This window comes from Ceratotherium simum, chromosome 20, assembly GCF_057802395.1.
Source record: "Ceratotherium simum simum isolate JZ-2026a chromosome 20, ASM5780239v1, whole genome shotgun sequence".
Taxonomy (NCBI): Eukaryota; Metazoa; Chordata; class Mammalia; order Perissodactyla; family Rhinocerotidae; genus Ceratotherium; species Ceratotherium simum.
In genome coordinates, this window is record NC_141919.1 from 22,144,037 (window position 1) to 22,159,350 (window position 15,314).

General features: G+C 42.1%; 1 protein-coding gene across 2 annotated transcripts in view; it reads left to right on the forward strand.

Annotated features, from left to right (window-relative positions):
- The first annotated feature begins 627 nt into the window (after positions 1-627).
- DOCK8 (dedicator of cytokinesis 8) overlaps positions 628-15,314 on the forward strand; it is a 204,188-nt gene continuing 189,501 nt past the window's right edge. The window contains exon 1 of one of the 2 annotated variants that reach the window (XM_087444522.1): positions 628-930. In XM_087444522.1, coding sequence (XP_087300648.1) covers positions 878-930 — 53 coding nt within the window. In that variant the 5' untranslated portion in view covers positions 628-877. The remainder of the gene's footprint in view (positions 931-15,314) is intronic. The other variant, XM_087444521.1, reaches the window with a different exon arrangement.

Genomic DNA, 15,314 nt, shown 5'->3' on the forward strand with positions numbered 1-15,314 from the left:
TTTCCACTCTAGTGAGCATTGGGGCTTTTCTGATTTTTCTTGAGTTGAGGGCTGGGCTTCTTAGTAGGCTTCTCAGTCTGAAACTGAAATAAACAGGGCTGCAGCATATTCTTGAATCACAGGAGAACTGCGTGCAGTGTTTTCCCAGAGAAAAGCATTTTTCCCTCGATTGTAAAAAAAGGTTTTTTTTGATAACTTATAATGTTTATTCCTTGGATGGATTCATTACATTTAACGTGCCTCAGGAAGGATGACGGACATATCGTTCGCAAAAGTTGATTTGCGTCCTGAAGTTTCCACCGGCTCGTTTTTTTTTTTTTGTTTTTGTTTTTGTTTTTAATTTGCCTTCTCCCAGGCACGGTGTGAACTCCTCATAAGGCCTAGAGTGGAGAATTCCACGGTTGGTTTCCCGATCTCGCCAACTCTGCGGAGCGGGCGGAAGGCGCGGATTCCCCCTTCTTGCCCACACGGTCTGGCAGCTTCGCAGCTTCGGGCAGATGGCGTTTCCGGCCTTGCTCAGTGGTCGCCGGGTCACCCGCCCGCGCTCCTTTCTGCCGGAGGTCAGGGCCCCGGGAAGCGCGCGCCGTCGGCCTGAGCAACCGGAGGGCAGTTCCGCGGTGTGTCCACACCCTCCTCGCCCGCCGCTCCCTGCGTGCCAGGCCGGGCGCCGGTGGCTGGGCTCTCCGCCGCAGCTCGGGGGTTGGTCCCTCCCCCGGGGTGATTTCAGCGCTGAAGGTGGAAATGCGGAAGTTTCCAGCCCCGGCTGACAGATGAGGCTCGCGTCCCGCTCGGCATGCTCTGCCGCGGCTCTGCGGCGCGCCGGGCCCCCGCTGTCCGCACCCCGCGATCCTAGAGGCCGCCGAGCCGCCAGCGCGCCATGGCCACGCTGCCGAGCGCGGAGCGCCGCGCCTTCGCGCTCAAGATCAACAGGTAAGGCGCGCTCCGCGGCGCGGTGGACTCGCGGCCGCACCGCCCCAGCCGGCCGAGTCCCGGGGAGTCTGCACCTGAGACCCGGGCAGCGCGCGTCCCCGGGGCTACTGCGGTGGGGCACCTGAGCTCGCGATGACCCGCGCGCCGAGCTCAGCCAGCTGCACCCCGAGAATCCCAGCCCTCCCGGTTGTCCTCTGCCACGGCGTCCCTTCCCAGGGCCACCACTTGAGCCTCCTCCTCCCCAACCCCGCCTCGTCCGCGCCGCCCTCGGGGTTCTGACAGGTGGCCCGGCTCAGGGAATGTGAAGGGCGCAGGGTTAGCTGTGCTGGGCACGCCACGGAGTTTCTTACAAACTGCGCCTTCCTTTGAGGCTGCTCTGAGACGGGGCAAGAAAAGAAGTAGTTGAAATGAAAGTTATGCTTTGAGGCAGCTGGTTCAAGACTTGGGTTGTTCTGAGTAGGGTTCTTTCCCCTCTCGTTTTATTTTTCCAGAAAAAGTTTGGCTCCTGCCGACACCGCTATTTTTATTCCCTGGTCCAAAGGAGCTATGAAGTGGAAAAAGTGATTTTTAAAATTCTCCGTTTAAATAAACAAAAAGGAATGGCCTATGGCTGACGTTTTTACATTTATAGCACTCCAGCAAAGAACTGAGGACCTGGATCCAACTCACCATCCAATTCATAATAAAAATTGCACAAACTAAATGTAAGCACATTTACTGCTCAAAGTTCTCACCAAAGTTGCTTTAACTGCAGTTTTTCCTTCACTGAAAACTGCTGACAAGGGTTTGGTGACATTTTTGTCTTGCCCTGAGAAATCAAGACTGTCTGGTTAAAAGATAATAGGACACTCGTCCTGAAGGGTCAACTTGTTCTCCTGCCCTCACTGCTCCAGTATTTGTTAGTCTTCATTTGCTAAGCCTGTGAAAGGCTAGTTCCACAGTACTTTTTTTGTGCTGCTTGTGTATGAAGAGGTTTGAGCGGGAAGGAATTAGAAGCCCAGAATAACGAGGCGGTAAGAACTTCCAGAGGGCATATTGAGCTTCATTGGAGATTTTATTTCCACCTGCTGTGAGGCTATGAGCAAGGCATTTCTCTTACCTTACTATTTCTTCATCTTTAAAATGAGTTTAATTATTAATGTGTACTGTGTATTAATGTTGGAAGCCAAAAGGTACTAGTCAAAAGGCATTAAGTATATGAGGGATCTCCCTATGGGGACTTTTTTCTGTATTAGGTTTCATGACTGTTGCACACCAGGAGGGGCAATTCATTTGGAGGCTGTAGGGGATCAAACTGAAGCTACTGCTGGAGATATCACTTGCCATAGCTGCTCCTCCTCCATCCCTGTGAATTTTAGGTCAGGAAGTGTGACTCGGACAGAAAGATATTTGAGACTGTGGGTTGGGTGGAGTCAATATGGGGAGAGCAGCAGGACCGACATGAATCCTACAGGCAATCTTGACAGCAGCAGTGGGGTTGGTGTGGTCTAGGGGTTAAGAATAAAGGCCCTGGCTGGAACAGATCTGCTTGGCGATTGGCTCTCTGCTATGAATGAACTGGGTGACACTGGGCATGTTATTTAACCTCTCTAAACTTTGGTTTCTTTATATGTCAAATAGGGATGATCATAGTACCTACCTCTTATGGCTATTGGGAATCTTAAGTGAAATAATATGTACAAAGTGCTTATAGTGCCTGGCTCAGAATAAATGTTAGCTAGCCTCATCAGCGTTACCATCAGCTTCATCATTGTCATCATCATCTCTGTTATCATCATCTTTGAGATCCTAAGAAAGAACGGTAGGAAGGAAAGCTGAAGTTGAAGGACTTCCCGTACAGAGACCAGTTTGGGCTGGGTATGGAGATGCCAGTGGCTGGTTGGAGCTGTCTTGGGGCAGATGTTCTCCCTCATGTCTTTCATCTCTGTGCCAAGAATACCAAACACAGTCAGTGGAACAAAATGTGTGATGGAATCTGATCAAGAAGAGCCCTACTCAAGTTAAACAAAATATAAAAGATTCCTTAATCCTTGGGAAAGAATATCGATTGGATATTCCTATTCTAGGGGTTCTGTTTTCCCTTTTGAAGCATTTTTGTGTATTGGGAATTATTATTTGTCTATTGAAGAATTATGCTCAGGAGTTTGGCAGAAATTATTGTTCAAAGGAGTGGATTGATAAGGACATATCTAGTATTAATATAATATATTAAAATTCACCATTTATTGATCACTTATTATGTCCCAGATACTTTGTTATATACTTAATGGGTTATATCATTAAATCCTTACAAAAATCTTGTGAGACTCACATGAAGTCTCATACAGAAGAGGGAAATGAGGCTTAGAGATGTAGTTGTACACAAGGCCGTGTAATCTTTTCAAGGCCACACAAACAGCAGTGGCAGAGCTGGGCTTACAAACTGCTCCAGAGACTGTGCTCTTAATTGGGCACATGCTGTTTTGATCCATGTATCTTACAAATTTCCTTTAAAAGCAAGCAGGGAATTAATTTTTTTTAAATCATCATTTCAGTAGCAGCACTGGCAAATTGTTCTGTGTTCCGATCAGTGTTTAATAAGTAAGAAAACTGACAATGTGATGTTTTGCAATTTTGAAGTTGGAAAAGAAAATGTTTTCCCTTGCATGCCTACCCACTGTTTTTTAAAAAATAGATCAACTTACAAAAGTAAGACGATGTTGAAATATGGCCATCAGTACATGCAGCATGGGTTCATATTTTTTCACCTTTCTGCTTAGAATGATACAGACTATCCCTTAAAAACATTTGTGGGTTAAAATCAATGTGCTTCCTATTAAGAAAATATTGGAGTCTGATATATTAAAAAGTTTTATTTGTCAAGAACTCAGTTCCGCCTATACTAACCTCAGAAAGAGTGAGCAGGCCACCTCACAGTAGGAAAAGAATGTCCCACGGTTCCCAAATTCTGTGGCTACCTGCAAGCAGCATTGCCCAGTTTAGGGGCAGGCCACAGCGAAGGAGGAAGCTGGGAATGCCCACCAGTGTCCATTCCCCCATGATTGCCCTGGCTCTCTCACGCTCTCATGAAGTGTAAAGGTCTGTGTGTTGGAAATCGTCATATAGGTCTTGTTTTGTTTTGAGCACCAAGAGGAACTGTATGACTTGTTACAGACAAACATTTCTCTGGAACCCATAGCTCAGGGAGATATAAGAGAAAAGATCCTCCACTGAATTTTTTTGAGCTGGAAGAGTAAAATTTAATTTCTTATAAGTGTTATACACTTGTCTTCATTTCAGTTTAATTGTCGCTGACTTCCTGTGCACAAAGGAAAGACTAGATCTGAATGAGGCAGTTCATAATAATGTTTGCACTTGGGATTTCAAGTGCTGCTATGTTAAATGTGATAATATAGTCCTTCTATGAGCACCAAGTCTTATCAATGACCTTTTGTTCTTACTAGCATTTAGTGCTTTCAGGGATTGTAAAAATTATTACTGATATTCTGAAATTTGGTTAAACAAAATCTTGGTTTCTTTTAAATACAGAATATATGTAGAACTTGACCAAATAGTAAATTAAAATAAGGAACTTAGGTAAAGAGAACAAAAGTGCAGAAAGCAGAAAAAACATTAATGATCCTCTGGACATTCAAGATGGAAAGAAATAAATAATAATGGCTTATGCTTATATAATGCTTACTGTATGGCAGGTATGGGTCTAAGTCTTTACATATCATAACTCCTTTACCCCTATGAAGTAGGAACAATTACTAGCTCCATTTTACAGATGGAGAAACTGAGTACAGAGAAGTTATGAAAATTGTCCAGAGTTATAAACAGCTAATTAAGGGCAGAGCTGGGATTCAAATGCAGGCAGCCTTGCGCCAGAATCCTCTCCCTTAACCATTATACCATGCTGCCATCTCAGTTTTATTTTAAAATAGTAATAAAATAAGTAACATTTATTGACTACTTACTGTGTGCCAAGTATTGTGCTAAGAACTTTATATACCTTCATTTCATCATTGTAGAAAAAAGAATAAAATATTAAGCTTGATAATCCTCGTTAGATTTTATGGAGGATTAAAAACAAGATGCTAAGAAGACAGAATAGAGTTAAATAAAGATTGCATTCAAGAACAACCCCAATCATCTTGGACATAAGGACCAGAACAAGATGATGATGTAGAGATCTTCCTGAGAAGTATTTGCTAATTTTGTCTGCAAAGATGATACAAGCATAAAAATCTATGTATTCATATGTATAAATGTGTGTCTGCCGGGAAACAGTGCTGTTCTTTGGTAGTGATGGTGGGTGGCAAAGTGCGGTGATGGTGCTTTCAGAAATTGCTTCATTTGTCTGCTGTATTCTAGACCAAAGACCAGTAGAAGAGGCTTCAGGCAATCCAATTCAGAATTGTGGTCTTTCACATTCAGAATCATTTTCTTCTGGATTCTTGGAAAAGCTCCACTTGAACTTCAGCATCTAGTGCTATTGAAAGAATCTTCTGCCAGGGTGAAGTTTTCTTTAATTGGAGTTCTTTGAGCTCTGACAATTCACATGTATGTGTGAAGCTAATGTTTACTTCATGGACCTGTGGAAAGAAAATGTAATTACATCATGTGGTTATCTCAGGAGAGAGGGAGAGCTCAGGAGACCAGGTCTCCTGTCTCAGCTCCCCACACATAGCTGGTGATGGCATGGGATAATGTTAAAAACACCTCAACTTTCCATCCTCTTTAACAGGGACCTTGAGAAGGCAGGGAAGTGACATACTCAGAATTCTTGCTGGAGAAGGCTAAGAAACAGGACCGCTTAGTTCTTTTCAGTGGCAGACTACCACGTGCTGATTCATGTTTTGGTCAATAATAGGGGTTAAAGCAACTGGAATGCGCTATCCTGTTCCCACAAGTGTCCAGTCTAATTTGTGACCAATCAGCAGGCACTAAGGTTCTCTAGGCTCTAGGAGAATGCAACAGAGTTTGTACAGTTAGGTGTGGTCCCTGTGCTTCTGGAGTTTGCACTTTAGTGGTGCAGTTTGCTGTATTGACAACTTGGGGGTACGGAGAATCAAACCAGGTTGCTATCTCTGAAAGCATATGTGAAGGCATATGCATGCGGGGGTTTGGTGAAATCAAACAAATTGGTAAAGTAGGGTATGAGACTATTATACTGTGTCCCACTGCATTCAGATCAAATGCAGGATTAGAAAAGCAGAAATGGGAGGGGCGGTTTCTCCTGCCCTCTATTCTTTCATTACATTCGTCATTAAAGATAGGAAAGTACTACAAGCAAAAATTTCTACCACTCATAAATTACAGCTGTTAACATTTGGTGTACATCCTCCCATGCTTGCGAAAATGAGGTCATATTGCACATACTACTTTATGGTTTTTTTTTTTTTCATTTAAAAATATGAACAACTCTGCATATTAATCAATGTAAATCTTCATTATAATTTACATAGGCTGTGTGAAATTGCGTTGATTAGATATGCAATGATTTATTTATTTATTTATTTATTTTATTTTATTTTTTTTAATTTTTTGTTTATTGCAGTAACATTGGTTTATAACATTGTAAAAATTTCAGGTGTACATCATTGTACTTCTATTTCTGCATAGATTACATCATGTTCACCACCAAAATACTAATTACAACCCATCACTACACACATGTATCCAATTATCCCTTTCACCCTCCTCCCTCCCCCCTTCCCCTCTGGTAACCACCAATCCAATCTCTGTCCCTATGTGTTTGTTTATTGTTGTTATTATCTACTACTTAATGAAGGAATGCAATGATTTATTGAATTAATTTTCTATTATTGGGTCTTAAGATAGTTTCCAATTTTGCTTAATAATGTACAGAGCTTGATGGAACAGTCTTATACATACATCTTTATGTGTTAGTGCAAATACTTCCTTAAAAATTTCTAGGAGAGAAATTGCTTAGTCAAAGGACAGAAACGAAACATTTTTTAAGCTTTCGATACACATGGTCACTTATCTCCCAGAAAAGCTGTACCTATTTACACTCCCAGCAGTGACCCTAAGAGTGCTCATTTCCTCACATTCACACCCCTGCTGGGTTTTATCATTCTCTTAAATCTTTTTTCTAAACCTTGACCCCTTCTCTTAAATATCTCTTACCTCTTCCTGTTTAGCTTCTCTCCCAGATCCCTGCATGACCTCTGAAGTCATTCTTTGGGGACTAAAATAGTCATGCATTTCTCCTTTTTCCTTTGCCTCATAGACAATTGAAGATGGTGATACCTCTGTCTTGCTCACTTTCTGTCTCTGTTCATTGAATTGGTGGGTTAATGATAAAGAAAGATTGTTCCAGCAATTTAGTTCTTTCTTGATTCTGTTTTAGACTCTAGTTGCCACACTTTCACTTGTTTTTTACTTTGCTTAACAATCTAATCCAATCTACCCCTCCTTTGCATAAATTCTAGCCCTTTTAAATAAAATGACAAATAGAAAAAGCAGAATCCCTTTCCATCACAAAAGAAGATTCTAGGGGCTGGCCCTAGGGTGGCATAGTGGTTAAGTTCGTGGGCTCCACTTCAGAGGCCCAGGGTTCATGGGTTCCGATCCCCTGCGCGGACCTACGCACTGCCTATCAAGCCATGCTGTGACAGGTGTCCCACACATAAAGTAGAGGAAGATACGCACGGATGTTAGCCCAGGGCTAATCTTCCTCACCAGAAAACAACAAAAAAAGAAGATTCTAGGTGACACATGGGTGACATTCTGGGTAGTGTGCCTTCAAAGTGGTCATCTTTGGGGTCGTGCCACTTCTTTGAAGGATAATAGCGTTATCCAAAGCATTTTTGGAGATCCTTTTAGAATTACTCTCAGAGACTGGAGGACATTTATTTTAAAGAATAAGCTCAATGGTATGAAACCATTTTCCTTTAAGGGAGAATCTGCTTTTTTTCTTACTTGAAAAATTTCACAAATATAGAAAATACAGATGATAATATGGCAAGCACCTGAGGGTCCACTGATCAGAATTAACAAATGTTAACATTTGGTCACTTTTGCTTTAAATATTTTTAAATGAAAAAAGAGAGCAGTGCAGATAAATTTGAAGTTACCTTTTGTTCTGCTCTTCAATCCTATTCTCCCTTCTCCTCCTTCAGAGGCCAGCACTATCACTAAGTTGTGCTGTGTGTGTGTGTGTGTGCGCGCGCGCGCGCATGTGCACGTGTGGACACACAGCCATAAACAATATATTGTATGGTTTCTGGAATGAGCCAAAGTTATTAGCAGTCAAGCAAGCCTGTTCAATTGGGTAATATCAGTCTGAGTTAAGGATAAGATATAACTATAAAAGAATGTAGCTATCTTTTAGGCGCCTCTTCAAGAGGCTCTGACAGCAATTGCAAATAGGAGTTCCAAAAGTAATTTCAAGAAGACAGCTCTATCAGAATAAATTGCATGGCACTTCTTGTGTGTAATTATTAAAAGATAACAGTTATTTAGATGTGTACATTCTGGTAATGTTTTTCAATCACTCCTTACATTATAGTCACGTTACTCATTTCCCAGAATGGCCAGGAAATTTTTCAAAAAAATTTTTTTCTCCATCATATGAATGTACCCATGATTTGCATTTGACCTGAGATAAGCAGTTGAGTTGGTGACAGGTTTATTTTTAAATAATATGGTTTTAAAAGCACAGAATAAAGATTTTGTCTTACTGCCTGGACATTTGATTAGGGCAAGTATGTAGATTAGCAAAAGAGGGTGTGGTATTTGCTCAAAAGTCTGTATATGAATATTTTGGCCTTGGTGTAACTGAATGGTTGGGCTGGATTCTCCCCTGTTTGTTCAGAGAGATGTAGTCCCTCCATTGCATCATACCTCAAATGGGATAGAGTGGGAGGAATGGCCATGGGTGGAAATGCTTTTCCCTAAATCTCTGCTATGCCTTGCTGCTACACAGGGCAATACTCAGCACACAGCAAACACCTTCTTTGGTGGAAGTGTTTGAGTTCTCTGCACTCAGTTCTCTGCTGTGTACAGTGAGCACTCAAGAGAAGCTGGGATCTCATCAAGAGCTTACCATCTGGGGTCCAGGATTGTTAGGGGGGCAAACTAGAGTTGCCTAAAAGGTGCTAGTCATCATGCAGTAATTTACACTAGAATGTTCCATCCACTTTCCCTTACGCTGGTAGAAAAACTCAGGTTCAAAGTCCACTAAAAATACAGTTTATTCTGCAATTTAACATAAACATTGTTTCAGGGCAGTGGTGGCCATCTGTTCTCTGTGGGAACAAGACTGTCATCTCCCTGTTGACATTCTGACTGGTTTCCTTCACCTACTAGTATTTTACTCTTCCATTCCAAATCACCACCTGTTCTCACAGTATCCTTTTAGAACGGGTTTCCAATTTACCTCTTGTATCTTGTTCCCTATCCAATAATTTCATTCAACTCACAAGAATTTCTTTGATTGCCTCTGACTTTCTCTAGGCATTATGAGAGACAAACAAAAACAGAGACAGAAACCCAAAATAACTAGTATATGCCCCCAGAATTCAGCTGGAGTGAGCAGTTTGATGTAAGAGAACACAGGAGATGGTGTTGATTGTGCAGCTGGGTGAGGGTAAGGGCAGGAACTCAGAGGGGAAGGCATTGCAGCCCTGAGGGGTGAGGAGGTAAGGCTTCAGCCAGGTCTGAGGATAGAGAGGTGACTGACAGATGAAACTGATGTAATGGGAGAATCACTAGCAGTGTGCAGAGTGGATTGGAGGGGATTCCATGAGAGGCATAAGGAGGGACCTCCAGTTATTCTGATGTGAGGTGATGAGGTCTGGGATTAGGCTGGGGTAAGGAGAATGGAAAGAAAGCAGACTGCATCTACAGATACTTCAAAGGGAATCACCCGGACTCGAGACGCAACTAAATATTTTTTCATTTACTCTTTTCATGAATATTGATTGTAACCTATTATGTGCCTGGAAGCATTTGTTCTAAGTGCTAAGGATCGAGCCGTGAGTAAGACAGACAAGGTTCTTGTTCTAAAAGAAGTAATTTTCCTTTGGGAAGACAATAAAGAAATAAACTAGGAAATATCAGATAAAATAAGTGCTATGCAGAGAATGTAAAAGGGCCACGTGTGGATACTGCAGATAGAATGGTCAAGGAAAGCGCCCCTGAGGAGATAACCTCTGGGCCAGGACCAGGCTGCGGAATTAGCAAGTGCCATGGCTGGGGCAGGAATAAGTCTGATGTGTTGGAAGAAAAGAGACAGCCAGTGTGTCTGAAGTCAAGTGAATGAGAGGGAGAGTGGTTGAGATGAAGAGAAAAGTAGGCAGAAAGCAGATCATAACAAGGCCTTATAAGCCATGGAAAAAGTTTAAATGTTATTCTAAGCACAGTGGAAAGTTTTTGGAGCAAAGGCATGATGTGATTGACATCTGTATTTAAAAGATCACTCTGGGTACCATGTAGAGAAGCAAGAAGTAGAAGCAAGGAGAGCAGGTGGGAGGTCGTGCAGCATCCAGGAGAAAGATGGCAGCAGGACTAGAGAGCGAGAATAGAGGGAGAGGAGCAGTCAGCTCTGGGATATATTCTGGAGATTGGGCTGGCAGATTAGATGTGGGGTCGGGGAAATGAGAGAAAAAGAGAAATCAAGACGTCTCCAAGGTTGGAGTTATGGGTGGATATTGATGCCTTTAACAGAGGTTGAAAAGACTGAAGGATGAGCAGGCTTTTAGGGTGAGTCAAGAGTTTAATTGGGGACATATGAAGTCTAAAATGCATATTAGAAATTCAAATGGAATTACCTACTATGCAGTTTTATCTAGGAATCAGAGACTCAGGGGAGAGGTCAGAGCTGGATGTTTAAATTTGCAAGTGATTACCATGTAGATGATGTTTTAAAATTATGGAGGAAAAGAAAATATTGAAATTATCTTCAAAAGTTGTTTTAATAGCCGCAAATCTATATGTATAGCATGATATCATTTTTATTGAAAAATAAATATATTTATATCCTGTAGAGATAATAGATCAATACATATGATAGGGAGGGGACCAGAAGGACATAGGCCAACATAAGTGTTATAAGTGGTAAACCTGGGTAGTAGGATTATTGATGATTTTTGTTTTCTTGTATGTGAGGTGTGTATATGTATGTATATTTTCCCAATTTTCTTCAAAGAGTGTTTTCGTAATTGGAAAAAGTAACATTTATAAAAGAGATAATGCCAAGATTTCCATTCTGGGAAAATTGGATAAAGATGGTGCCAATGAGAAATTATGTAAATTAGGAATTAGAGTTAGTTCTGGGAGGATGATTTTGTACCTCCTTGTAGAGTTTTTGTTCAAGAGAATGTAGTATTCTGCACATTGACATATATTTGCTCTTCCTCCTTGTGAGAGGATTATACTTTCCACCTTGTTGAAGGTGATGTGGTCACTTTGAAGTGAAGCTTTAAGAGCCAGCCTGGCCTTTGTCATGTCATCTTTTCCCTGTTTTATACAACCAGTGCCGTTCCAGACAGAGGCTGATCTGTCAGCCTGCATTCTGGGGTAAAGATAATTAGAGCAGAGCCACAGTTGCTCTTTGGAGGTCTTTGTTTTTATAAGCCACTAAAATTGTTGGATTATTTGTTATCACAGCATAACCGAGCCTATGCTGACTAATACAGATGAGCATAAGATATACAACATTTCTGTTAGGCAGCTTGAGATATAGACTTGGGGCTTGAATGATAAGTCAGGATTGAAAATATTGAAGTTATCAGTGAGGTGGGGATGGGAATGAAAAATGGACATATTTTCTAAGTGGGAAAGTATAGTAGGAAGAGAAAAGGAATGGGCCTGGGGGAAGAGTCACTGCCAGTTGGTATGAGAGAGAAGAGCTACAAAAAGAGAGGAAGAAAAATTTGGCCAAGATATGGCAGACAGGGGTAGTATTAGAGAAGGAAGCTAACAGGGCAGTTAAGAAAGTCAGATGCCAAATTATGAGGACGAAGAGCCATTGGATTTGCCTTGGCGGTGGTCAGTGTAAACCTCTGAAACAGCAGTTTTAGTGGAGCTGGGGGAAGGAAGTCAGATTTCATAGGGTTATGGCGGGAGTCAATGCAGAGGAAATAGAGGAAGCTGGTAGAGACCACTCCTTTAAAAAGTTTGGATGAGGCAGAAGAGAACTGGGACAACGGTAACCAGAAAGTTCTAACAAGGCTTTGACTTTTACACAGATATAACACACATGCTGAAGAGAGAATGCTCTGATCTTAGAAAGTGCGTGTTTTATTCCCATAAAATATGTCTTACGTGTGGATAAAGATATTCAGAATACTCAGTACTGTCTAATGTATAACAAATTTTGCTTTGCACTAGCATTAAGACTCCTGACAATAAGTAAAATATTCTATTTAGATATTTTCTTCCTGGGAGATTTTGAAACTCACTGGCACTGCCGTGCATTATCTTTAAGAACATGATAATCCTTTCTATGTTATTATCTTTACATTCATCTTCATATGTTTGAAGTACAAAAAATTATAGGAAAGAGTATCAATATCAGTTATATTTTGCTGTTTAACAAACCACGTGTGGTGTGTTGAATTGTGTTCTCCCAAAAGATTGCTAAGCCCTGGTACCTGTGAATGTCATCTTGTTTTGGAAATAGGGTCTTTGCAGATATAATCAAGTTAAGTTAAAGTCATACTGGACTAGAGCGGGCCCTAAATCCAGTCACTGGTGTCCTTATAAGAAGAGACTCACAACCACTGAGACACACAAAGAGGCCACGTGAAGACAGAGGCAGAGACTGCAGTTATGCCACTACAAGCCAAGGAACACCAAGGCCTGCCAGCAACCACCAGAAGCTAGAAGAGGCAGGGAAGGATTCTTCCCTAGAGCCTTCAGAAGGAGCATGGCCTTGCTGACACCTCGATTTTGGACTTCTGGCCTCCAGAACAGTGAGAGAATAAATTTCTGTTGTTTTAGACCACCGGGTTTGTGGTAATTTGTTATGGCAGCCCTACGAAACTAATACACTACCCCAAAGTTTAGTGACTTAAAACAACAGGTTTTTGAGTTACTATTTCTCATGATTCTGTGGGTTGGCAATTTGAGTTGGGCTCAGCGAGGCAGTTCTGCTGGTCTTGCTGTGGTCATTCATGTGGCTGCAGTTACCTGGTGGCTCGACTGAAGCTGGAGTGTATAAGATGGCCTCACTCACAAGTGCGGGGCCTTGGTGCTGGGTGTCCCTCTTCACATGGGCTCTCTTATCCTTCAGTAGTCTAACCCAGTATTCCTTACAGGGTTGGAGGGAACATTCTAAGAGGGTGAAGGTGGAGGCTGCACGGCTCCTTGAGGCTTAGTGTAGCACTCATACAACATTACTTCCGCCGCATTCACTTGTCAAAGCAACCCAGCTTCAAGGAATAGGGAAATAGACTCAATCTCTTGAAAGGAGGAGCTGCAAAATATTTGGCCATTTTAATCTATTACAGCACCCAACAAAGAGAGTAATCACATCCCATTTCACACTTCACATATTTAAGCAGGTCTTGTCATTCCCTGCTCAGATCACAATACCCATTTTACTGGCAGAGAAACTGAGAACAGATTAAATTGACTCCTTCAAAGTTACCAATGAGTCATGCTTGGTGAGAGACTTTTTTGGCCCACGGAAGACAGCTATGTGTCTGGAAGAGGTGCACACAGTCCTACCTGGAGGCGGGTGAATGAACTTAATAACTTCTTGGGTTTCTCTGAAATCCTATAATTACATGGATGGAGCCCAGATTGCAGAGCTGACTGGTTCAGAGATGAAGCAGCAGTTTGAGGATATCGGAGAGAGAAGGTGCTTGAACATTGCTGTGCGTCACTCAAAGGAGCAGGATTTGAGGCTAAATTAAATGACTAGGAAAAGGGTCAGCGAGCTCTTTATCTTCAGGAGTTACTAAATGGGCTTAAATATTCAGTGACTGCTGTGGTCCAGTGTAAGTTCTGGGCTGGGAAGAATTAAAGTGAGTAGAAGAAGAGAATGGAGCAGGGAGGCAGAGAGACCGACCTCTCAGAAAAGGTATGTGCTATGGGCTGTCTTAGAAGGATCACCTTTGTATCAGTTAGGGTTGCTTTTAGCTGCTGCAAGGAACAGACACCCCCACCAAACAGTGGCTTAAACAAATTAGGGATTTATTTATTTTTCTTACATAATAAGAATTCCAGTGATTGGCAATCCTGGTTTGGTCTCATAGCCCAAGACACTACTGGAGACCCAGGTTCCTTTCGTCTTTGTGTTCCACCCTCCTTAGTGTGTGGCTCTTGTCCTCATGGTCACAACATGGCTCCTGAAACTCTATGCATTGAAAAAATAGTGAAGACAAGAAGAAAAGAGAAGGCAAAAGAGGCATGCCAGCTAACTTTGCTCCCTTTTAAGGAACTTTTCCAGAAACTCACACAATGACACTTGCTATATAGCTCATTGGTCAGATCTGTATTACCTCTACCTACAAGGAAGGTTGGCAAATGTAGTTTTTATTAGCCCAGAACATTGCCACCTCCAACAAAATTAGGTTTGAGTTAGAAGGAAGGGAATAATGGCTATTGATAGGCAACTAGTGGTCTCTGTCATAGCCCCCAACAATTGCTGTGGGTATGAATTAGTGACAGAACTTCCATTATGGCATCATGGCGCCTCCACCCCATTAATACTTATAGCAGATTAAAGCTCATCTAATTCTAGGACCCTGGCCTAATGAAAAGGGATATCCAGGCTTATAGGTCCAATATTAATCAAGGTGAATTAGCTGTTGTAGCAAATAATCCCAAAACCTCAGTAGATTAGTGCAATAAAGACTTCTTTCACATTTATGTCACAGTCTGATGCAGCTCAGCTGGCTCTCCTCCAAGCAATGACTCAGGGACCCAGGCTGCTTCCACCTTATGGCTCTGCCATCTTGTGACTTTCAGGTTATTCTGGCATCATTCAGCCAGTGGCCAGGAATAAGAAAGAGTGAAAGACTGAGCATCCAATTCTTAAATACCTCGATTCAAAAGTGGTACACATCACTTCCACTCACGTTCCGTCGGTGAGGACTACTTACAAGGTCCATCAATATACAAGGAGGGCTGGGGAATATAGTTCTTGTCTGGCAGCCACTTTCCAGCAACTACTCTTCACTGTGAAAGGAGAGCATGAATCTTTGGGGGTCAGCTAGCCATCTCTGCCACAGGGTTCCAGTCACAAAGGAGGAACCATTAACGAAATGTCGATAAACATATGTGTAGATAGATGTTGGCAGATAGATAAAAACCATGAGGTCTCAGTCACAGCAATATGGGTGTGGAGGCTATAAGGGAAGCAAAAACCAAAAGCATATGGCTGAAACCCCTGAGATTGTAGGAGGAGAAGTAAGAACACAAGG